The 25,701-nt window shown below is 38.7% G+C and overlaps 2 protein-coding genes and 1 pseudogene across 2 annotated transcripts; 1 reads left to right on the forward strand and 2 right to left on the reverse strand.

Annotated features, from left to right (window-relative positions):
- Window positions 1-367: 367 nt before the first annotated feature.
- LOC127788125 (uncharacterized) lies at window positions 368-754 on the reverse strand. Its single transcript, XM_052316237.1, has one exon. The coding sequence runs from the start codon at window positions 752-754 to the stop codon at window positions 368-370; it is 387 nt and encodes a 128-aa protein (XP_052172197.1).
- A 16,262-nt stretch (window positions 755-17,016) lies between these two features.
- LOC127788126 (uncharacterized) lies at window positions 17,017-18,600 on the reverse strand. The gene is made up of 4 exons (XM_052316238.1): window positions 17,945-18,600; window positions 17,624-17,863; window positions 17,499-17,562; window positions 17,017-17,403 (listed from the first exon to the last, which is right to left on the reverse strand). The coding sequence occupies exons 1-4, from the start codon at window positions 18,598-18,600 to the stop codon at window positions 17,017-17,019; spliced, it is 1,347 nt and encodes a 448-aa protein (XP_052172198.1).
- Window positions 18,601-25,342: 6,742 nt separating this feature from the next.
- LOC127788127 (NADH-ubiquinone oxidoreductase chain 1-like) lies at window positions 25,343-25,633 on the forward strand (annotated as a pseudogene).
- The last annotated feature ends 68 nt before the right edge of the window (window positions 25,634-25,701 follow it).

The raw sequence follows: 25,701 nt of genomic DNA on the forward strand, positions 1-25,701 counted from the left end.
CAAAACAAGCCCTGGAGTGATACCCATAATTAGTGAATGCACGCATATCATAAGAAAGAACATGCATGAGCACAAATATGCTCACGAAGACTACCTCAATCAACCCACCAAGGCAAACTCATTGCCAATTTACTTGAGAGCCCAAAAAGATAAGATCAACTTTCTAATCATGCCAAATTCTTTCAAACTCAATTTGCCTCATTTTGCCAAAAATCTTTTTTTTTTTTTTTTTTTTTTTTGAAAATAAGCTTCTATTCTAAAACTCCCCCCACACTCAAACATTACATTGTCCTCAATGTAAGCATGCAGCAAGAATCAGGTATAGGACAAGTAAGAAAAGTAAGGAGAGAAAAATAGCCTGGTGGTATCAAGTCGGAGGAAGGTCCAAGAGAGATAGCTCCTCCACTGTGTGTTCTGTAAAGCCCTCGTAGAAATGTTTAAGCCTCTGCCCATTAACTGTGAATTTCTTCGTAGTCGACCCGTCCATGATCTCAACTGCACCGTAAGGAAAAACATGAGTAACCACAAAAGGACCAACCCATCTAGAATGCAACTTACCAGGCATCAGCTTTAGGCGTGAATTGTAGAGGAGGACTTTATTGCCAACGTTGAACTCCTTCTTGGCAATCAATTTGTCATGTGCAGCTTTGGTCTTTTCCTTGTAGATCCTGGAGTTCTCATATGCCTCTAACCTCAATTCCTCAAGTTCCTGCAATTGAAGCTTCCGCTGGGAACCAGCTTCTTTCATGTCCATGTTGCATTGCTTCACCGCCCAATAGGCCTTATGCTCGATCTCTACTGGCAGATGACATGCTTTTCCAAAGACTAGTCGATATGGGGACATGCCGATCGGGGTCTTGTAGGCCGTGCGGTAGGCCCAAAGTGCATCTTCCAACCTTTGGCTCCAGTCTTTCCTGTTAGGCAGGACTATCTTCTCTAGAATCTGCTTGATCTCTCTGTTTGAAACCTCAGCCTGCCCATTGGTCTGTGGATGGTAGGGCGTCGCCACTTTATGTAAAACTCCATACTTTTGGAGCATGGATTGCATCTTTCTGTTGCAGAAGTGGGATCCTTGATCACTGATGATGGCCCTGGGAATGCCAAACCTGCAGAAAATATGAGATCTAACAAAATCTGCAACCACAGAAGAATCATCAGTCCGGGTGGCTTTAGCTTCCACCCATTTCGAAACATAATCCACAGCCAAAAGAATGTACATAAAACCAAAAGAGACAGGAAAAGGACCCATGAAATCAATGCCCCATACATCAAATATCTCACAAAATAATAAAGGTTTCTGAGGCATTTCATTTCTGCGTGAAATTGAACCTGTGTGTTGGCAACGTGTACAGTTCTTACAGAATCCATATGCATCTCTGAAAAGGGATGACCAATATAACCCGGCATCTAAGACCTTTCTAGCAGTACGTTGCGGACCAAAATGACCACCACATGCAAGAGTGTGACAGAAATGTAGGACAGAGGCAAATTCATGATCAGGGACACACCTCCTAAGGACTTGGTCACTACACAAGCACCACAAATATGGATCATCCCATACATAGTACTTAGCTTCGCTCTTAAATTTATTTAATTGTGCTTTCTTAAAATGTGCAGGTAATTCAGAAGCACTAGAAAGTTTACCATGTCAGCATACCAAGGTTCAGTACCATGTAAGTGATAAAGTAACTCATCTGGAAAATTATCTGTGATAGGGGGATGATCCATGTCAGACGAGTCAGGAGAAGCAGGTATCCGGCTTAGGTGGTCGGCGACCAAGTTTTCAGCTCCACTTTTGTCTTTGATCTCAATATCAAATTCCTGGAGTAGCAATATCCACCGGATAAGCCTAGGTTTTGCATCGGGCTTCTTCAGAAGGAACTTCAGGGCTGCATGATCAGAAAACACAATAACTTTAGATCCCAATAAGTATGATCGAAATTTATCTAAAGCAAAGACAATGGCTAAGAGCTCTTTTTCAGTCGTGGTGTAATTGGCTTGAGCACTGTCCAGGGTACGTGAGGCGTAGGCAATGACATGCGACTTCTTATTCATTCGCTGAGAGAGAACGACGCCTACTGCAAAGTTGGAAGCATCACACATGAGCTTGAAGGGCAACTCCCAGTTGGGTGGCTGGATGATCGGTGGAGAAGTCAATTGCCTCTTAAGTTCCTCGAAGGCTTGCTTGCTTTGTTCATCAAACTTGAAATCACATCCTTTTGAAGGAGGTGGGATAATGGAATTGCAATCTTACTGAAGTCTTTGATGAATCTCCTGTAAAACCCTACATGGCCAAGGAAAGAGCGAACTTCCCGCACAGACGTGGGGGTAAGGTAAAGAAGCAATGACATCCACCTTGGCACTATCGACTGCTATACCTTGTTTGGAGATCACATGACCTAAGACTATACCCTGCTCAACCATGAAGTGACATTTTTCATAATTCAAAACAAAGTTTTTCTCAACACACCTTTCCAAAACTTTACCCAAGCTAACCAAGTAGTCATCAAATGAGGTGCCATAAACAGAAAAGTCATCCATGAATACTTCCATACAATGCTCAAGAAATTCAGAAAATAAACTCATCATGCACCGCTGGAACGTACCTGGAGCATTACATAGGCCAAATGGCATCCTTCGGTAGGCAAAAGTGCCAAAAGGACAAGTGAAGGTGGTCTTCTCCTGATCCTCTGGTGCTATGCATATCTGAAAATAACCAGAAAAGCCATCAAGAAAACAATAATGAGATTTACCTGCTAACCTCTCCAATATTTGGTCGATGAATGGAAGGGGAAAGTGATCTTTTCTGGTTGCTTGGTTGAGCTTCCTATAGTCGATGCAGACCCTCCAGCTGTTCTGCACTCTCATGGGCACTAGCTCATTTCTTTCATTAGCCACCACTGTGAAACCTGTCTTCTTGGGGACAACCTGCACTGGACTCACCCATTTGCTATCAGATATAGGATAAATGATACCAGCCGAAAGTAACTTACTTACCTCTTTCTTGACCACATCCAGGATGGTGGGATTGAGTTTCCTCTGTGGTTGCCTCACTGGTGGGGCTCCTTCCTCTAAATGAATCCTGTGCATGCATAAAGAAAGACTAATACCTGGTATGTCCGCCAAGGTCCAGCCTATTGCTCGTTTGTTCCTCCTGAGTAGGTCCAGCAATCTCTTCTCTTGGTCAGGGTGGAGGTTGTTGGCTATGAGCACTGGCAACTTCTCTCCCTCCTCCAAGTAAGCATACTTGAGGTTGTCAGGTAAGGGTTTGCACTCCAAGGAAGGTGGTTGTTGGATTGAAGGCAGCAACCTGTTTGTGTCTAAGTCAAGAGAACCATCTGCCTGCATGAAATTCTCAACAAGGGAAACATTCGCCATGGAAGGCTGATGAGAGTTGTGTAAGGCATGCTGAAAACTCATGTCAGATTCAGAAAGATTTAAAAACTCATCTATCTCAGAACAAGCGGCACACTTATTGAATCCATCATGATAATCAGGGCAATGGACACTATCAGGAAAGTCATGGATGGTGGGGAACTCAGAAACAAAGTCAGGAATATCAGCACATGCAACATCAACCATCAAGTCAATAAAATTAACATGCCAGGAGGAATGATCTTCTGAAGGATACTTCATGGAATCGAGAATGTTGAAATTGTTAGTGTAGGTGCTCTAGACCCAATCAGATTGGGCATGCTGAACACTAACAATTGTAATCATGTTATTATTTGAATAAAGAGTTATTCAAATTCATAAGAAGTCATTCTATTAGTTTCTTGTTATTATTGTAATAACCGAATGAAACTAGATAGAAGTCCATATGATGTATACTGTGAATAATCTATAAAGATGTGAGATGATGCATAACAGTTTCTAGACATCATTAAACGTCCCAAGTTGTAGCAATGTCAAGAATGGACATTGACAATTGCAGTAAGACTTATATGTGCTATGTTTTTGCTATGTGATAGCAATGGGGGTCTTACACCCATAGGCATGGAGATGCCTAGACAAGTACATAGGTGACCAATGTTGGAGAACGTGTCATTGGACATGACTCGCCATGAGAATCCATTTTGGTTATATGTTGATGGAATTCTCATACGAGATGGGTGTAACTAATCCTTGGACCTGAGGTTGTCATGGTCATCTCATAAGAAGACCGATATGCTTTGACATCGTTTCGATGGGCCTAGATAAAGGCTGCGCGTCGGCGATCGTTGGGCATATCGTGAAGCTTATGGAGATGGGTGCATAACCAAGATGGGACTCGTCTATCCCTTGATAGAGGATGATGTATCTAAGGCGCCTTCAGTGGATATTCACTTTAAATCCATGGCCATGGTAAAAGAGATCAATAAGGAGTTATTGATTTACTTTCTATTAAGTGAAGATATCACTACAAAAAATTTGATTTTTAGCGGCGGTTTTTTAGCGGCGGTTTCTAAAACCGCCGCAAAAAATGAAATTTTGCGGCGGTTTGCAAACCGCCGCAAAATACTATTTTAGCGGCGGTTTTTTTTTACATTTTGCGGCGGTTTTCAAAAAACCGCCGCTAAATTTAGAAAATAATTAAATAATTAAAAAATAAAATTTAATTTAGCGGCGGTTTCTGAGAAACCGCCGCTAAATTCAAAAATTATTAAATAATTTAAAATTAAAATTAAATTAATATTTGCGGCGGTTTTCAAAACCGCCGCAAAATTCATTAAAAAAATTAATTTAGCGGCGGTTTCTAAAAAACCGCCGCTAAATTCAAAAATTATTAAATAATTTAAAATTAAAATTAAATTAATATTTGCGGCGGTTTTCAAAAACGCCGCAAAATTCATTAAAAAAAATTAATTTAGCGGCGGTTTCTGAAAAACCGCCGCTAAATTCAAAAATTATTAAATAATTTAAAATTAAAATCAAATTAATATTTGCGGCGGTTCTCAAAACCGCCGCAAAATTCATTAAAAAAATTAATTTAGCGGCGGTTTCTGAAAAACCGCCGCTAAATTCAAAAATTATTAAATAATTTAAAATTAAAATTAAATTAATATTTGCGGCGGTTTTCAAAACCGCCGCAAAATTCATTAAAAAAATTAATTTAGTTTTCAAAAAAGAAATTTCCCCCCAAAACTTGCATTAATAATTTACAATTAATACTTATTGTATTAATAATTTATATTTTATAATTTGCATTAATAATTTAAAATTTTCAATTGCTTTGAAATAATAAGTAGTAATAAAATTTTTCCCCAAAATTTGCATTAATGATTTACATTTAATACTTATTGCATTAATAATTTACATTTTGTAATTTGCATTTTTATATATATAAAAGAAGGATAGTTTTCGAAAAAGAAATTTCCCCCCAAAACTTGCATTAATGATTTACAAATAATACTTATTGCATTAATAATTTGTATTTTGTAATTTGCATTAATAATTTAAAATTTTCAATTGTTTTGAAATAATAAATAGTAATAAAATTTTCTCCCAAATTAATGATTTGCATTTAGTACTTATTGCATTAATAATTTACATTTTGTAATTTGCATCTTTATATATATAAAAGTAGGATAGTCTTCAAAAAAGAAATTTTTCCCCAAAATTTGCATTAATGATTTACATTTAATACTTATTGCATTAATAATTTACATTTTGTAATTTGCATCTTTATATATATAAAAGAAGGATAGTTTTCGAAAAAGAAATTTCCCCCCAAAACTTGCATTAATGATTTACAAATAATACTTATTGCATTAATAATTTGTATTTTGTAATTTGCATTAATAATTTAAAATTTTCAATTGTTTTGAAATAATAAATAGTAATAAAATTTTCCCCCAAATTAATGATTTGCATTTAGTACTTATTGCATTAATAATTTACATTTTGTAATTTGCATCTTTACATATATAAAAATAGGATAGTCTTCAAAAAAGAAATTTTCCTCCAAAACTTGCATTAATGATTTACAATTAATACTGATTGAATTAATAATTTGCATTTTGTAATTTGCATTAATAATTTAAATCTTTCAATTGCTTTGAAATGATAAGTAGTAATAAAATTTTCCCCCAAAACTTGCATTTAATACTTATTACTTTAATAATTTACATTTTGTAATTTGCATTAATAATTTAAATCTTTCAATTGTTTCGAAATAATATATACTAATTATGTAAAATTAATAATAAATTTTAAATATACAAGTTTTTCAATGCTAATTGTTTTCTATTAAATTTGCATGAATTTTATGAGAAATATTAATAGACAACTTAAACTATTAATTAAGTCATAGAAAAGTATCTATTTATTTAATATCTTATTTTTATATCTTTATTCTATGTATATTTATATAATAATAAAATATGATAGTCAAATAAAGTATTTTGCCAAATGTCAATTATTAGGGTTGTCAAGTATTAGAGTTTTTCAATGCTAATTAATATTTAAGGTATCACATTTTTAAGACTATGGAAGAAATCAAAATTCATTTTTTTAAAATTTTGTTATTATTGAAAAAACTTATTCTTACTCATATTTAAGAGTTTTAATTTATATTTATAATTATAATATAATAAATAGAAAATAACGAACGTTTTTAAGTGAAAATATTATAGATTTTATAATATTTATTTATAAATAAATATAATATAATAAAAAAAATTTATAAGTATATTGAATTAAAAGTGTTCTCCATTAGCATATTGAATAGTGAATAATTAAGTAAACTTAAATTTTTTCAATATGATTAAAGATTAAAAAAATTATAATTATCAATTTAGTTAAAATTATTTAAAATAATAAATTTATTTTTTTATTTTTAAATTAAACTCTCCCACATATCACGCGGGTTCACCACTAGTTAAAAATTTAATTTAAAAAAATAAAAATAAAAATAAATTTAACAAAATTTTAATAATTTTAAAATATATATATAATTTTTTTATTTTTAATAAATTAATTTAGTTAATTTAATTCAATTAATTTATTTTTAATTTATTCCTTTATTCTTTTAAAAAATGATAAATTAATTAATGTTTTTCTTTCTATATTAAAAAATATAAAATATAATTCTGAAAAATAGTGGTATATAATTTATATATGTAATTATATAACAAGGGAAGTTGGTAGATCAGGCGGTTTCAAGCATGCAATGGCATATGGGAGGTTGTGGGTTCGAAACTGGGGAAGGGGGGAGGCTGGAAATTTAATTTCCAGCCTCGCCACGTGGCGCGCGGATATGCAGCCACGTGGCTGGGCGGGGTGGGCAACCGTGTGGGCGCGGGCAGGTGAGAGTAAAATTTTTAATTTTTTTTAATTTTAGCGGCGGTTTCTAAAACCGCCGCTAAAATTTAAAATTTTAATTTTTTAATTTTTTAAATTTTTAATTTTTTTAATTTTTGCGGCGGTTGAAAAACCGCCGCTAAAATAAAAAATTTTAATTTTTTTTTAATTTTAGCGGCGATTTTTAAAACCGCCGCTAAAATTAAAAAAAACCGCCGCTAAATCACTGATTTTGCGGCGGTTTTAAAACCGCCGCAAAATCAGTGATTTAGCGGCGGTTATTCCAGCGGTTGGTCAAAACCGCCGCTAAATGCTCCACGACGGCTGGTTCAGCGGCGGTTTTCAAAACCGCCGCTAAATCACTTAGCGGCGGTTAAAAACCGCCGCTAAATGCAAAAAAAACCGCCGCTAAATGCCAGTTTTTTTGTAGTGTATCCAGAAGACCGAAGAAAACTCATGTGATCGTTATCAAGCAACACATCGCCATACTTGAGATCACATAAGATACATTGACGAGAGGATCGAATTACACGGTAACCATGCTCGTGAAAGGTTATTTGCGGATTATGAATCCTTCTGAATAATTGGGTAGGCATGATGCCTTGCTAGAGGCCAATCTTGTCTTATGTGTTTGTACCGACACATTGCCAACATATTCGGAAGCCTAATGAGTCATACGCAATAGGCACGGTCCCTGGCTTAAACCAGGAGAGTGGACGTATGGTTAAGTGGGACACTTCGGCAAGAAGTTTTGCCGTCGTAGGTTCTCACGAAAAAAGAACAAATAGACCTAATGACGTCGATATGACGAGGAGTCGTCATAATGGAAAGAGTTTCCTAAAAATAGCAATTGATTAAATTAGAAAGTAGTTTCTAACTTAATGATTAAATTAGAAAAGAAGTTTCTAATTTAATAATTTGGGCTTAATTTAATACTTGGGCTAAATAAAGTATTTGGGCCAAATATTAAATTAAATTAAATATTTGAGCTAAATTAGATTTGGGTCAAATATTAAATAATAAATATTATATTTGGGCTAAATTAGATTTGAACCAAATATTAAATATTAAATATTTGGACTTAAATTAGATTTGGGCTAAATATTTTATAAATGGATTTGGGCCACTTTAATCTCTAGTTGGACTAGGATTAATGGGCTAGCCCAATCCATGTCCATTAGGGTTTGGAAAACCCTAGGAGGTTGCCTCCCTATATATACCCCTTTATGGGATGCCCAAATTAAGCCACTTTTATTTTGTTGATTTTCAAGAGTTGAAAATCGATTCTTTTACCGTCCATACACAAGCCGCGCAAAGGAGAAGGAGCTAGCACTCCTATTCCGCTCTCCTTGCCAACGGACGCGTGCCGCGTATCACGAGTTAGAGGCCGGACGCTTGGACGGCTCGAATCCGCGAATGACTCGATAATCTAAAGGTTAGATTTCTTTATTTGTTTGTGAATGATTTAATTTCGACGTTGATCCAATCGCCGGGATCGGGGTAAGGTTCAAAATTTTGAACTACGCTGCTTGCCCCGTAGCGATCTTGCTTTACTTTCAGTGATATCAGAGCCATCGTTGAAATATTTCAATTCCTTACGTGTGGATTCGGTTATGTTGTTATTTGTGAAATAATTAAATGATTGTTGCATTTGTATTTTTGGATTGCAAAACGTTTTTGGGTGAAGGGCAAAAGATCGTGTATGACACGAAAAAGGGAAAAACGGGGTTCGGGTGCATACGGATGCACCGGGGCATCGAAGGACGCGGCCGAGTGGGGCCTGCGTGCGCTGGGCATGGCCTGGGCGCGCGCAGGGCTCGGCCAGGCGAGGCCGTGCACGCGCAGGGCTCGGCCAGGCGCGGCAGTGCGCGCGCATGGCACGCCCAGGTGCAGCCGCGCGCGCGCGCATGCGCCCCCAGGCGCGGTTGCGCGCGCGCAGGCTCCTCATGCGCGGCCGCGAGCGCGCGCAAGGCGCGGCCGGGCGCGGGCGCGACCTGCGACCCGAGCGCGGTCCGCGGGTTCGACCCGCGAGCAGCGCGAGGCCCGCGGGTGCGACCCGCGTGCGGCCCGCGCGGCCCCCCAGCTGCCCGCGCACAGCTTTGCGCGCCCCGCGCGGCCCCAGTGGGCCGCGCTCGCCCCCTAGCGGCCCCTGCCGCGCAGCCGGGCGCGCCAGGCGCGGCCCAAGCGCGCCCCATGCGCAGCCCATGCGCGCCCAGGCCTGGCAGCATGTTTGACATGCTACCCAACCGCCTCCCGGCCCCTCTCGCTCCCTCGGGCTTCGGTTTGACCCTTCCCGGGGGTCCCCGTGAAGCACCCGGGCTGACCCTTCGATGGCCCAGTGCATTCCGTTCTCTTTGGTGGGGCCCGACCAAATTGTTTGGCTATTTTTATTATTTTTATCCGATCCATGAGTGTATGACACTTATGGGCCGTGATTAAAAATGGGTCAGGGCCATTAATTGGGTTATTTTTTAATTATTGGGCTGCTAGTGTATGTTTGACATACATTAGTTGATCCAAGGCCTGTTGAGCCTTGTTAGTTAGACTAATGGATGGAGCCCAAGCCCAACACAATTAAAATAATTTTGTTTTTCCAAAAATATATTAATTTTTCAATTTATTGAAAGCGTTTCATTAAGATTGAATTAGATGCGACAATTAATTAACATAATCTAAATGAATCAATTAGATTGATTGCATGGGTGTATGGTATGGATCGAGTCGACCATTTATTTTATGTTGGGAATGAATGCTTGTAAATTTAGTTTTTGAAATAGGGCCTGCGTGTCCTGCCTCTCTTATACTCTGATGTATATTCTCTTCTCATCTCACTCCCCCCGAATGTAACTCGGGGTTTCTGATTCTATATAATGTATGTAGAATAGAATAGAGTAGCGATAGTTGTAGTTTGTATGAAGAGCAAGAGATGGAGCCAAATTGAAGACAAGATTCGAAGACCAATGATTGATTGAAGAATGTGCTTATGAAGCAAGATGTGATTCTTCACCTAGGTTTGACCCGCTAGCTTCCCTTCTATGGCTCAAGGGGGCTAGCCGTAGTTATCCATACCATACACCGGTTTGAGTCGTTTATTATGCATTATTAATTTGATTAATTGCATGTGATGAGACCTAAGTAAATAAATAATAAATCCCTCATTAATATTAAGCCAACTTGCCTTCCATCATTATGAAGCATTAGGTTTCTAGCTGGCACTTGATTTGTTGAGTCACTCAAGGTCATGTGTCACCTATGATTCCTATGTTTCATGGGCCATGAGATGTCCCTGAATGGTGGGTCCGACTTAACTAGAAATGTGGGGTTTGTTGAGTCACTCAAGGCCTTACTGAGTATAGAGGCAAAGATTGGGAGTCACATAAGATGTGCTTGGCAAAGAGTTGTCAACCCAATGAATCTAGGAGTTGCATGGAGATGCAATTGGTAGCAAGTACCTACCTAATCGATCCTAGCACAATTTGTTGAGTCACTCAAGGTTGTGCGAGGGGATATGGGATCCTAGCTCACTAGGAAATCTTCCAATGGGATTTCCCGAGTTATGTCTTGAGGGTGGCAAACTCGTAGAAAATAGTGGGAGCAATCATAAAATGTTACTTCTTGCGATTTATGATTTCGTAATTCAATATGATTATAATAATATCTCTATCAGTTGTTGATCCAGAATGTCTGGAAACATGTCGATAAGATCGACACTCGAGGGAAATTATACCTTCAATGAGACTAATTTCTATGACTGGGAGATCATCTTGAGGATAGTCCTCACGTATGATAAGATTCTTTATGCGATAGAGAGCTATCTTCTTACGAAGCCACCAGTTAAGGAAATAGTAGCACATAAGGCCTAGGCGATGCACAAGGGTGATATGATCATCGCTTGGTATATCATCTTGGCTGCCATGACCCCGAAACATAGGTCGCCACATAAGAGTTATGATGCCTATGAGATCATGGCTAGGCTCAAGGATCATCTGTTGAGAAGCATGTCATGGAGATGGTATGTTTTATCAATAGGTTTCCAGAGCTAAACTTGGGTATGGATGTAGAAACTTACCCCAGACTTGGTGCTACAGTCCCTCCCTAAAAGTTATGGATAAGACTCTTAGAGAGTAGCTGTCCATACTAAGGGAGACCGAGCTTAAAATTGATTATAGGCCAAGGGAAGTGTTCTCTTAGTTGAAGGGCCCAAGGCGCACAAGGGCAAGCCCAAGAGTAAGAAAGCCAAAAGGAAGAAAAGTTCTTCCATAGCACAATTTGGAAAAGTCTAGAAGATCAAAAACCCAAAAGGGCAAAGAGGATGCAATCTATCTCCACCATGATAAACCTAGAGGTGTAGAGTAAGAAGAGTTCTACTCATGACACTTCAGGTATTTATGTTATTGGAATTAATCTATCTACTTCTGATCAGTCCACATGAGTATTAGATACTGGATCTAATGCTCATATTTACACTTTCGTGTATGGGCTTAGGAGTACGAGGAGATTAATAATAGGAGAAGTGTACCTACATGTGGGAAATGGATCAAAAGTTGTTCCATTAGTTGTAGGGACCTATTTATTGGCATTGCCCACGGGACTTGTATTGGAATTACATAACTGTTACTACAATCCTAGTTTGACTAGGAATATAATTTCTAATTCTTGTTTGACAAGGATGGATTTTCATTTTTATTTAAGGACAACAATTGTTCGTTTTATAAAAATGAGTTGTTTTATGGTAAAACAACAGTACGTAACGGTTTGTATGTCCTTGATGTTGATACTCCTATCAATAACATAAATATTAAGCGACTTAAATCAGATGATTTAAATAGCACTTATTTATGGCATTGTTGCCTTGGCCATATAAATGAGACTAGCACATCCAACTTGTATAGAGATGGATATCTTAGCACATTTGATTATGAATCATATGGTGCTTGCGAATCTTATTTACTTGGCAAGATGACTAAGTCTCTTTTTAAAGTAAAGGGAGGCTACATAAATGCTAGGGTTTGTGCATATTGATGTGTGTGGACCCATGTCCACCCAAGTTAGAGGTGGATATATCTACTTCATAACCTTTATTGATTATAGATCATGTTTTGGTTATGAGACATAAATCTAAGGCTTTTGAAAAGTTCAAAGAATTCAGATTTGAAGTAGAGAAATAAACTGAGAAAAGTATCGAAGTACTTCGATCAGATCGAGGTGGTGAATACTTGAACAGTGAGTTTCTAAATCATTTGAAGCAGAATGAGATTCTCTCACAATGGACTCCACTTGGAACACCAAAGATGAATGGTGTGTCTGAAAGGAGGAATATGACCTTGTTGGACATGGTCCAGTCCATGATGAGTCACGCTGAACTCCTTATTTCATTTTGGGGATACGCACTCCTCACCGCGATCTTTGTTTTGAACAGGGTTCCAAGTAAATCAGTTACTCAAACTCCATATAAGATATGGAAAGGAAAGAAGTCAAATCCGTCTTTCCTTAAGATTTGGGGTTGTCAAATTTATGTTAAACATGTTGACAGTAATAAGCTACAACCCAAATCGACGAGATATCTGTTTGTGGGATATCCAAATGGATATTACTTTTACCACCCATGTGAACAAAAGGTGTTTTGTTGCCAAGCATGTGGTATTCCTTGAGAAGGAATTCTTAGATGCTGTGGCTAGTGGGAGGAATGTTAAGCTCGAAGAGATTCGAGGCGAACCACAAACAAATATTTCCCTCCAGGAACCTGAGAAAGATCAGACACAAGATGTTGTGTCAACTCCCCAACCTTCTACACAAGAACCTCATAGGTCAATGAGGGTTCGTCGCGAGCAAGAGAGATATGGATTTCTCATCTTAGCACATGGAGATGTGTTTCTGGTTGAGAACGATGAGCCTACTACCTATGATGAGGCAATGTCTGACATTGACTCTGGGTTATGGCAGATGGATGACAAATAGCTTTCCTTAAAGGAAACCTGGTCGAGGATGTGTATATGACACAGCCTGACAGTTTTGTTACTCATAAACATGAAAATAAGATTTGCAACTTGCAAAGGTCCATTTATGGACTAAGGCAAGCATCCCGGAGTTAGAATCAATATTTTGATGAAAAGATCAAAAAGTTTGATTTTTCACAAAAGGAAAGTTGATCCTTGTGTTTACAAGAAGGTTAGTGGAAGCGTGGTGGTCCTTTTAGTCCTATATGTGGACAATATATGGCTCATAGGGAATTGTGTTCCCATGATGCAATTAATTAAAATATGGCTTTCAAAATATATTCTCCATGAAGGATTTGGGAGAAGCAACCTATATTCTGGGAATAAGGATCTATAGAGATAGATCCAGGAGGTTGCTAGCACTCTCCCATAGCGTGTACATTGACAGGGTGCTAAAGAAGTTTAGCATGGAAGATTCTAGGAGGAGAAGTCTTCCCATGTCACATGGAATACATCTCTCCAAGGCTATGTGTTTAAAGACACAAGATGAGAGAGATAGGATGAGTCGAGCACAATATGCCTTGGCTATTGGCTCGATCATGTATGCCATGTTATGTACGGGGCCTGATATCGCATATACTTTGAGCATATGTAATAGATATCAAGCTGATCCAGATGAGAAACACTGGATTACTGTGAAAAACATTCTTAAGTACTTGTGAAGCACTAAAGATATGTTTTTGCCATATGGAGAATAAAAGCATACCATGAAAGGGTTCATGGATGTCAGTTTCCAATTCGACCATGATGATTTTAAATCACGTATAGTCGAAATTCATATTCTGCCTATATGGCTGGGCCATGAGTTGGAAGAGTTCCAACAAGAGATAGTGGCAGATTCAACAACTGAAGTCAAATACATAAACAACCTTCGAAGTAGCTAAGGAGGTTGTATGGATCCGTAAGTTCTCTGATGAACTTAAAGTGGTGTCCAGCATTGTTGATCCAATAACAGTTATTGGGACAACAATAGAGCCATCGCGTAAGCGAAGGAACCACGGTCTCATCAACGGACCAAACTTGTATTGCGGCATCACCATATGATAATGAAGATTATCAGCTGAGGTGACATATGTAGAGAAAGTATAGACGGATGACAACATCGTAAATCCCTTAACTAAAGCTCTGTCCCAGGAGAAACATGAAAGTCATGTTCGATCATCAGGTATAAGATACATGAATGATTGGCTCTAGTGCAAGTGGAAGATTGTTAGTGTAGGTGCTCTGGACCCAATCAGATTGGGCATGTTGTACACTGACAATTGTAATCATGTTATTATTTGAATAAAGAGTTATTCAAATTCACAAGAAGTCATTCTATTAGTTTCTTGTTATTATTGTAATAACCGAATGAAACTAGATAGAAGTCCATATGATGTATACTGTGAATAATCTATAAAGATGTGAGATGATGCATCACAGTTTCTAGACATCATTAAACGTTCCAAGTTGTAGCAATGTCAAGAATGGACATTGACAATTGCGGTAAAACTTGTATGTGCTATGTTTTTGCTATGTGATAGCAATGGGGGTCTCACACCCATAGGCATGGAGATGCCTAGACAAGTACATAGGTGACCAATGTTGGAGAACGTGTCACTGGACATGACTCGCCATGAGAATCCATTTTGGTTATATGTTGATGGAATTCTCATACGAGATGGGTGTAACTAATCCTTGGACCTGAGGTTGTCACGGTCATCTCATAAGAAGACCGATATGCTTTGACATCATTTCGATGGGCCTAGATAAAGGCTGCACGTGGGCGATCGTTGGGCATATCGTGAAGCTTATGGAGATGGGTGCATAACCAAGATGGGACTCGTCTATCCCTTGATAGAGGATGATGTATCTAAGGCGCCTTCGGTGGATATTCACTTTAAATCCATGGCCATGGTAAAAGAGATCAATAAGGAGTTATTGATTTACTTTCTATTAAGTGAAGATATCTAGAAGACCGAAGAAAACTCATGTGATCGTTATCAAGCAACACATCGCCATACTTGAGATCACATAAGATACATTGACGAGAGGATCGAATTACACGGTAACCATGCTCGTGAAAGGTTATTTGCGGATTATGAATCTTTCTGAATAATTGGGTAGGCATGATGCCTTGCTAGAGGCCAATCTTGTCTTATGTGTTTGTACCGACACATTGCCAACATATTCGGAAGCCTAATGAGTCATACGCAATAGGCACGGTCCCTGGCTTAAACCAGGAGAGTGGACGTATGGTTAAGTGGAACACTTCGGCAAGAAGTTTTGCCGTCGTAGGTTCTCACGAAAAAAGAACAAATAGACGTAATGACGTCGATATGACGAGGTGTCGTCATAATGGAAAGAGTTTCCTAAAAATAGCAATTGATTAAATTAGAAAGTAGTTTCTAACTTAATGATTAAATTAGAAAAGAAGTTTCTAATTTAATAATTTGGGCTTAATTTAATACTTGCGCTAAATAAAGTATTTGGGCCAAATATTAAATTAAATTAAATATTTGGACTAAATTAGATTTGGGTCAAATATTAAATAATAAATATTATATTTGGGCTAAATTAGATTTGGGCCAAATATTAAATATTAAATATTTGGGCTTAAATTAGATTTGGGCCAAATATTTTATAAATGGATTTGGGCCACTTTAATCTCTAGTTGGACTAGGATTAATGGGCTAGCCCAATCCATGTCCATTAGGGTTTGGAAAACCCTAGGAGGTTGCCTCCCTATATATACCCCTTTATGGGATGCCCAAATTAAGCCACTTTTATTTTGTTGGTTTTCAAAAGTTGAAAATCGATTCTTTTACCGTCCATACACAAGCCGCGTAAAGGAGAAGGAGCTAGCACTCCTATTCCGCTCTCCTTGCCAACGGACGCGTGCCGCGTACCACGAGTTAGAGGCCGGACGCTTGGATGGCTCAAATCCGCGAATGACTCGATAATCTAAAGGTTAGATTTCTTTATTTGTTTGTGAATGATTTAATTTCGACGTTGATCCAATCGCCAGGATCGGGGTAAGGTTCAAAATTTTGAACTACGCTGCTTGCCCCGTAGCGATCTTGCTTTACTTTCAGAAATGGATAGTATTACTAGTAAATTCCATAGACAAGGTACCCTCATGCACATTAATTATTGTCCTAGTAGTTTTCAAGAAAGGTCTGCGTAGTATCAATGGTGCATGTCCAAGTTTGTTATCATCTTCCATATTTAAAACATAAAAGTCAGCTGGGAAGATAAGATCCTTAACCTTAACCAGCACGTCCTCCAAGACTCCTGTGGGATAGACCGTGCTCCTGTTAGCTAGCTGGACTACCACTCCTGTAGATTTCAATGGGCCAACCTGCAAGGATGCATAAACAGACTTAGGTATTACATTAATGGAAGCACCTAAATCTAGCAAAGCATTTGTGAATTGCAGCTCTCCTATAGTGCAAGGAATGGTAAACGTCCCTGGATCTTTACATTTCAAAGGCATGACAGGCTAGATTAGGGCTGAGACCTTCCTTCCAAGGTTGACCTGCTCATTTCCCTTCAGTTTCCTCTTGTGGGTGCACAAGTCTTTGAGAAACTTGGCATACTTGGGAATCTGTCTAATGGCCTCCAAGAGTGGTATATTGACTTCGACCTTCTGGAAAGTCTCCATGATCTCCTTATCCAACTCAGCTTCTGCCCTCTTCTTGTTTTGAGTGGCTCTATGGGGAAAAGGCAATGGATTGTTGTAGGGGTGTTCTCCCTTATCCTAATCATTATTGATGTGCTGCTTGGCCCTTTGAATTGAGAGGGGCTGCGACTCTTCTTTTCTACCAGTTTCTTCTTGTGCCTTCTCTAGAGCATTCACTTCTTTACCACTACGCAGCATGATCGCACTCACATTTCCCTTTTGATTGGATATTAGCTGTGAAGGTAGCTGACCTGAACCTTGACTCCTTAGCTCATTTATGTTAGTTGCTAACTGCCCAATCTGTGTCTCCAAATTCTGTATGGTGGTGTCAGTCCGTTGTTGGAATTTGAGAGTATTGGCAGCCAATTGCTGCACTATGTCATTCAAGCTTGGTTCTGTCTTGGGTAATGTCTGTGCTTGTTGCTTCATTGGTGTGGCATTACTTTGACCTGATGCATTGAACCTCTGTTGGAATGGTTGAGTTGAGGCACCCCCCTATCTGAAGTTGGGATGGTCTCTCCAGCCCAGATTGTAGGTGGGAGCATAGGGATCATACCTACTCTGTTGTGGCTGGTGCTGAAACGGTCTTCCAGGGAAGATTCCATTGCATGATTCTGTGTTATCCTGCAATTGTGGGCACTGATCAGTTACATGTGAAGATAATGAACAAATGCCACATACCTACTGGGGCTGGTTTTGATCAAGGGCTAACTGGCGAACCGTTGAAGTGAGTTCCTCCAGCCTATTTTCTATTCTCCTTTGGTCCATAGGTGCAGCAAAACCAACCTCATTGACAGTCTTCATGGGAGTGTTCAACCTGGTACCAAATTGTTGTGCATTTTGAGCCATCTTTGAAATTAAGTCCCGGGCTGCAGCTGGTGTCTTTTCCACTAAGGCTCCTCCATATGCAGCATCCACTAAATACCTGTCCATGGGGAGTAAGCCTTCATAAAAATATTAAATGAGGAGCTGGTCACTTATCTGATGATGAGGACAACTAGCACACAACTTCTTGAATCTCTCCCAATACTCATGCAAGCTTTCTCCATCTATTTGTCGGATGCCACAAATGTCCTTCCGGATAGCTGCTGTTCTAGAAGCAGGGAAGAACTTCTTCAGAAATATTCTCCTCAGGCCATCCCAATTGGTAATGGCAGCAGGTGGCAAGTAATACAGCCAGTCTTTGGCAGCTCTATCAAGAGAGAAAGGGAATGCCCTTAGCTTTATTTGTTCTTCATCAACCCCTGGCGGCCTCATGGTGGAGCATACCACATGAAACTCCTTCAGATGCTTGTGTGGATCTTCACCTGCAAGAGCATGAAACTTGGGAAGCAAATGTATCAATCCAGATTTCAGTTCAAAGTTTGCCTCCAATTGAGGATACTGAATGCACAAGGGTTGATAATGCACATCAGGGGCAGCTAATTCTCTAATAGTTCTGTTAGCATTATTCCCATTATTCCTATTCTCATTGCCATTGTTTTCATTGGCGGCCATATTGATCAGTTTAGGTTGGAACTCAAACACAGTATCAGAAACAATGGGAAAGACACTATTAGTCACTGCCCTATCTTGAGATCTAAGTTCTCTTGCTTGTCGCCTAAGGGTTCTATCAATTTCTGGATATAAATCAATTAGGTCACCCTTAGATGATCTGGTCATGCGTTAAATATCAACAAGAACAAAAACAAAACAAAACACACAAGGAAAAATCACATAAACACACCAAGAAAACACAAAATGGCCCAAAAAGTGGTCTAAACGTTGGAATTTGGCCAAAATACACCCTCCTCACTGCTAAGCAGTGACTATTTCTCCCCACACCCCCATTCCTTTGGACACCAAAAATCAGGGCATTCCGAGATAGTCGTCGACAGTGAATAGTGCTGGTTATGGAAAAAACAGAAAACAAGAAAACCGAGAACAGAAAAGAAAAGAAGAACAAAGAAAACCGAAAAGGATGAACAAATAAATAAGAGAAACCAAAGAGAAAAACACAAAGAAGCAACAAAAGAAAGTAACAAAGAATGAAAGAGAATTAAAAAGAAACCAAAGACAGAAAACAAATCTTGTTATGGCAGAACAGATTGACGGTTCTTCTATATTGTGTCGCACAACTGATCACCTAAAAAGAAACCAGAAACAAAAAAAAAAAATGAAAGTTAGTAATATTAGAAGAAAATCAGTGAAGAAAAAAAGGAAAAGGGTTAGAAATTAGTATCATGTTATGACAGAAATAGTTTTGACGGTTCCCCGGCAACGGCGCTAAAATCTGATCGGGCTGTCGAACACCGATAGATTAGATGAATAATGATTTTGATTTGCAGCAAGGGTGCAACCCAAAGTCATCTCCCAACGAACCTCAAACGGATCTGTCAAAACAAGACTAAACGGGGGGGGATTTGGTGAAAAACAGAAAACAAAATAAACACGAAGACAGTAAACCGAGATGCAACCAGTTGCAACCTTTCCTCCCTACCCGGTTATCATCATCCACCATATAAAAAACCTATTTATCTTTAATCCCCAGATCTAACAAAATATGCTTGACAATCGCCGAAGACTAAATCGAAACAAATATAAAAATCACAAAAGATCTTCTTGATTAATATACAAGTTTCAATTTCTTTTAGCACACAGATCTAAAACCGACATGAACAATCGCCCACTAAGTTTATGTTGTTTCTTGCAAACCAATACCCCAATCGAGCCTATTAGTCAAATCTGCCCAAGCATCATGCATGCATTCATACGATCGCATAAAATACATACACACTTGAGAAGAAGCGAAGAAACAAAACCATAAGATTAAAGATGAAAACAGATATACAAAAACGTCCAAAGATTCAAACCAGATAAGGAGTATGGCATGCAACCGGTTACAAAATCCTTAGCCTTCCATCTTGACAAGAACAATGGAGAAAAAGGAAAATCATCTACTGTTCACGTGAGAAAAGAATTCTTCCCTAATGGCCTCTTAATGTGTTTAAATAGAGCTTAGAGAAGAAAACCCTAGGTTACTGAAACTCCACAGCTGATTTCGAATAGGATAACGTGCGTTCTGGGCTTCGGCCCCTTCATAAAAATTGTAGATCAGGAAGAGTAGATGAATTTTGGATTTTTAATAACTTGATTTGGATATCGGACGCCCAAGTTATGGTCTTTTAAAGAATCAGTGTCTGTGCAGCTTTCCTAATTTAACCCAGCTATCTGGTGCCGACTTTGAAGCGATGTTTGGAGGCCCAAACGAACTCGGATTTGAACAAACCATATCATTCCAGAAAGCCCAAGAAATCATATACAATATCTCTGAAGACATCATTCACGTTCTGGGATTATAACTTGGCCAAACATTTGAAAGATTCACAGAAGGTCAAATCTATCAGCTTCTTTGTCTCCAATCTCCTTGTTTCCCTTCTTGCCATCAAAATTCCTCTTGACCCAAGAAGCCCAAATCTGTCCAAAATAAAATAAAATAGTGTGAAGCTCAATTCCTATAAAATAAAATAAAACAAAATCAAGATGAATAAAATGACACAACTAACGTGCAAAAAGACTAAGTATGAGGGCTAAATAATATGAAAATATGCACTCTATCAGTGATCCTAGAAGAGCTTGAGATTCAGGTTGGAATTCGTGCTGAGGCAGAGATGAAGCTTCGAGCCAGGTAAGGGACGGCCCCATGTGGAGGTGGCCTTGCAAGTTGGTAAATGTGTTTGATAATGTTTTTATGTTGCATTGGCATGTAGTGATTATATCTTGTGTGATGCAAGACCTAGTGGACCGATGGCCATATGGAAGACTAGTGTGGTGGGGGCTGATAGGTTGATGCCTCAAACCTTAGTGGGTTGTGAGGATGAGTGGACCTAGCCTCATTTGCATGCATTTGGCATACATGAACATGATTATATTCATATTTACATGCATTGCACCCTTACTGAGTCTTTATGACTCATGAGGTTTTACCTCATGTGTAGATGATGCAAGTCCGGATACAAGCAGGGATGGCGCCGGGAGGCTGTTGTGGCAGCTAGCTGTGTTGCCCGAGTTATGTATTTTTAATATTGCTTGTATGTAGTCAGGGGGCGTGGTGTATGTATACCCTTGTGAGTAAATGTTTGTGTTATTGAGCTTAAACGTATTTAATTGTGTAATCATCATAGTGTGATAGATGATTGTGAGATTGCTTGTTGAATGTGGCATAGTCAATAAAACCAAGTTTCGGACCGAGTCAAGATCAGCAAGGTATGTTCTCATAAATCCCCAATACTCAGCGAAGTGTTTGTATGCTAGCCTTGTGCCTGGGTCACCTCTAGTTTGCTATGGGGTGAGCTGAAGAGAGGTGAAGCTCACTCGGGTTTCGGGTCTTGGTCCGCTAGATTTTTCTTATTCGAGTTGGGACCGATTCCTGAGTGGAGCGAAGGGAAGGACGAAGCCTAGTTCCCACCTAGGGCGTTTCCTGTTGAAACATAGTCCAACCCCTCAGTTGTGGTTGTCGGGTGAGTAATCCGGTCGATTATTTACCGGTGGTGCCCGTAAGTGGGAGCGGGTTGTTACATCTTCCCTCTCCATGCGAATATGAGCTTAAATGGGACTTACACTTGGCTATTTTCTTGATTGTTTGGCACGAACTTCGATGGTGGCTTAAAAACTTCAACGAGGCTGTTTCTCCCTCAGTTTTGGTTGAACTTCCCCCTCCCCTTTTTTGCAGAATATCTCCCTTAAGATCCATACTTCTCTCTCCTATGGAATGCCTCAAAATCTTTCCCAAGCCTTGTATTTATTTATAGACTTTTTTGACGAATGGGATTTCGCCATATGTCGCCTCGAGATATGTGCACCATCAGGAGTTTTACCCTTTCTTGCCACTTGTGCCTTGGGATTGGTGCCTTATCATTACTCCCTCAACTGCCTATTCATCCCATTTGGTTATTCTAACGATCCAGTTACAAGTTTTTAAAAATTACGTTTTGGGTCGAAGTTTCCATGTATTTTGCGCTTTGCCCCTTTCCATTTAAGTCTTTAGGCTTGCTCGAATTTCCCAAATATCCTTGAAGAAGTGATTCCTTTCATTAAATCCCAAAGTTTGGGGAAATTACACTTGCCTCCCCCAATTTTCATAAACTACACTTACGCCCAAGACCCTTAATTCCATGAAATGTTGTATTGCCTAAAAGATCAATAATTTACAAGAATTTTGGGTATTACACTACCCATCGAGAGACGCCCATCTAAAGACACCTATCTAGACCATCACAATATACATACATACATACACACACACACACACACATCATTCAGTTCCATGGCATCACCTGGCTTAAGCATTGGAAGACCCACATGGGAGAGCTCCCAACTTACCTTCTGATTGTTCTTGTGTTGCAGATCCCATCCATCTAAAGACTCTTTAGACCCATCAAAAGAAAGGCTAGTCGACGATTTGAGTCATTGGGGAGCGAGGCTCCCGAAAACACCCCAAATCCATTAGAAGACTCAAGGCATCATCTTTGTTGGAATACATGTATGGTGGTGTAGATAAGTTTAAATTTTTTTGCACATCAAACATGCACAACATGAGTCATAAATACACACACCATACACAACTTGTGTATTTAAGAAACACAGTATTTTATCATATGAAGTACAATAAATAACATACTTGTAGCCCGATGCCAGGTGGAGCACAAAAACTGTTTCTATACTGAGACAGATTCAACTTCAATCTGTGGTGAGCCTAGTTTGTCCACACCTAGCCAACTACTTGGTACTACATCGTAGTCCTCATCCTATGCTAGCCTAAGGACGATGATTCATCAGCACTCATGTGTCTCACTAGACTTTTTAGAATTTATCATGAGCATAACTCTTAAGCTCTATGAATTTAATAGAAAGCAAGAGCAAAAATAAGTTATAGAGAACATAAATAAAGACCAAAATTCTCCCATCTTCCTGTGTAACTTTTTGCCTCTAGATTATCGCCACACCCCCTCTAATTTGATGGCACGTGTAATCCACTACATTTGTCTGAGGCATTGCAGGAGTTAACTGGTAGCTTTAGGGAGTCGACTATTGTGGTAGTCGACTCTCTGAATGAGGTCGTCAACTCTATTGCTATTTTTAGAAAAAATTGCAGCCCAATCCACTAACAATTTGCAAACCATAATTAGCCCATTAACTTTTAACGAACTGTTGTCATTAACACTTAATGACATATCCAAAACCATCATTAACTATTAATGATGTCCGAGACACAATAGGTGCACAATGCTAATACTAGATGTTATACTATATGTTATGTGACATTCTAGGTTCACTGCTAGTTAGCAAACAGATAGCACCAAATCCCATTTGGCACTAGGTGAAACACCTTAACCCTTCACAGGAATCCCTTTATATTCTGATGACGATCTAAAAGACCCTAGGAAAAGCCTAGCAACATCTAGGATAATATAAAAGGCAATGAAGTCTAACATCAAGTGAGCCCATTGCAATTGACAATTCCTGAGTACTATAATCCTTCCATGATTCAAGTCCTAACCGAGCTAGAATCATGGAATGATAAACTCACAAATTAAGTAACCATGTGTCCGATCTTATTAGTGTGACTAGATGATACCTTAGGAAATACTTTCTTGATTAATTATACTACCTTGGCCAAAGACTTTTTCGTCATACTAAAAGTAGACCACAAAGGATGTTTGCCTCATCAATGACGATGAGGGTGACAGATCTTATCCTTGAGCACTTGCCTCCATGTACCAACAATACAAAACCACATAGATAAAAGTCCCCACCTCGCAATTGGATGGTTCAGCGCATTAACAAATCCCACACACCAATACACAAAACAACCATTTGAGTTCAAGTCTAAGGAGTAATACACAATCGCAACTCGATGACCAAATCATTATCCATAATTCCATGTGATCATTCATCAGTGTCACATTCAATACGTTGTTCTTCAACAACCACCCATAAGTTTACTAAAGACGTCCCCATGTTATATGGTATGTGACTCACCACCCCTAACCATTAGTATCTCATACTAATCAAAGTAGTAAACATTGTGCCATTCCATAATTAATCGACTAATTAGAGTCTTCATCCGATTATTTTAAAGAGTATGAATATTTAAGAAATCTTGTCACCAGAGAATCTCGTCACATATTCTTAATGCCTCAAGAATAAAAATCTCAAACTGGAAATCCAATAACTCATTCATACAACAAACTGGAGAGTTTAATGAATGATAATAAACTTTCCTTTTATTGATTTATAATATAGAAAGATACATCAAATGTATTTTATTACAAACAAGCCAGGCATCATCTAAATCTAGCATTAGAGCACACATCACTAACACTCTTCACTCTCCCAGACAACTGATCAAGCCTTGCCCTAAGGAACCTACTCTCCCAAACATCGGATTGAGCCACTTTCTAATCAGGCACCTTGGAATACCCCTTTTCTTCAGGGCTTGTTATTGTGCTAAGATTTTTTTTTCACACATTCACATTTCCACCATAGTGTATCGAACTACAATCCTCAACATACATACATTAAATTATCACTTCCATTGAAAAACTAAGGAATGGTAAATTTATCCATAAACAGAAGCAGAATCAGATCCTCTCGAAATCTCGTAATTCAACTTATAAGTAGGTCCATACAAACTCTATCATAACATTACAATAACCATCAATGAAAAACAAACATAAACTAACTAGATAATTGGTCCTAGCCTTGGCATAGGACCCATCATACAACCTCCATCATGCTCAAGCTTCTATTACTCCTTTGTCTTTCTGTCTGCTCATCTCGCTGAAACGTGGAATATTCTAGGGACAAAAGTCCAACATTAGAAGATGAATCTTCTAAGAGAGGGTTAAAACAACTTTCATGAATGAATAATGCATGGACAAGAATAAACAGATGCCCTAGTGTAACTTCCTTGGCAGACCAACCCAGCACAAGACCCTAAGCAGCCACCCCGGCAAGCACATGCAACACGAGATACTCCTGTACACTATTCCGACAACACCCTTGGGGAATTATGACTACACTATTAGGGTTAGATCCCATCCTATTCATAAGTATTGATATGCTAACAATATCATGCCATGTGAAATATCATTACTATCGATGCAACAATACATGTACAGATATGACAAAATATTCATAAATTACATATGATGTAGTAACCGTCGTGAATATCATGCATAACATAGGCCGAATTTTTTCGAGAAAAGGTCCCATCCTTCAATATCATGATTGGGTCGATTAGGCCAGATCATGAGTGAATTGAAAATTGAAAATGTACATAGTTGTTCTAGCTGAAATACTTGGAATAATTCTACCACTTCTACTAGGAGTAGCTTTTTTAGGGCTAGCTAAGCATAAAGTAATGGCTTTTGTGTAACGTCGAAAGGGTCTTAATGTAGTGGGATCATTTGGATTGTTACAACCTATACTAGATGGTTTGAAATTGATTCTAAAAGAACCTATTTCACCATAACATATAAATTTTCGGGGAAAACCACTCACCTAGAACAAAACTCAGAATATCTCGAACCTCATGCTTAACCTTAATTTTTATGCCAGCCCTCAATAATCACACAACTACTCAACTTTCAGCCTCAACATACCTTGATCATCATATTTGTTCAAAGAAGCATCAATTTCTACTTTTTCATAATTTTCTAATATTTTTTCTCTATTTGTTTCCTATTTTTCCCTCGATAATTCCAAAATAAATACATGCTC

This window comes from Diospyros lotus, chromosome 13 (genome assembly GCF_014633365.1).
Source record: "Diospyros lotus cultivar Yz01 chromosome 13, ASM1463336v1, whole genome shotgun sequence".
Lineage (NCBI taxonomy): Eukaryota > Viridiplantae > Streptophyta > Magnoliopsida > Ericales > Ebenaceae > Diospyros > Diospyros lotus.

Excerpts from the sequence above, each read along its gene's own strand:
- LOC127788126 (XM_052316238.1), bottom strand. The coding sequence starts at position 18,600 with ATGACCAGATCATCTAAGGGTGACCTAATTGATTTATATCCAGAAATT. Across the intron at positions 17,864-17,944 it reads TGGGAGAGATTCAAGAAGTT|GTATTTAGTGGATGCTGCAT; the intron begins GTGTGCTAGTTG and ends CCCCATGGACAG. Across the intron at positions 17,404-17,498 it reads TCAGCACCAGCCACAACAGA|AGGTTCAATGCATCAGGTCA; the intron begins GTAGGTATGATC and ends CCATTCCAACAG.
- LOC127788125 (XM_052316237.1), bottom strand. The coding sequence starts at position 754 with ATGGACATGAAAGAAGCTGGTTCCCAGCGGAAGCTTCAATTGCAGGAA.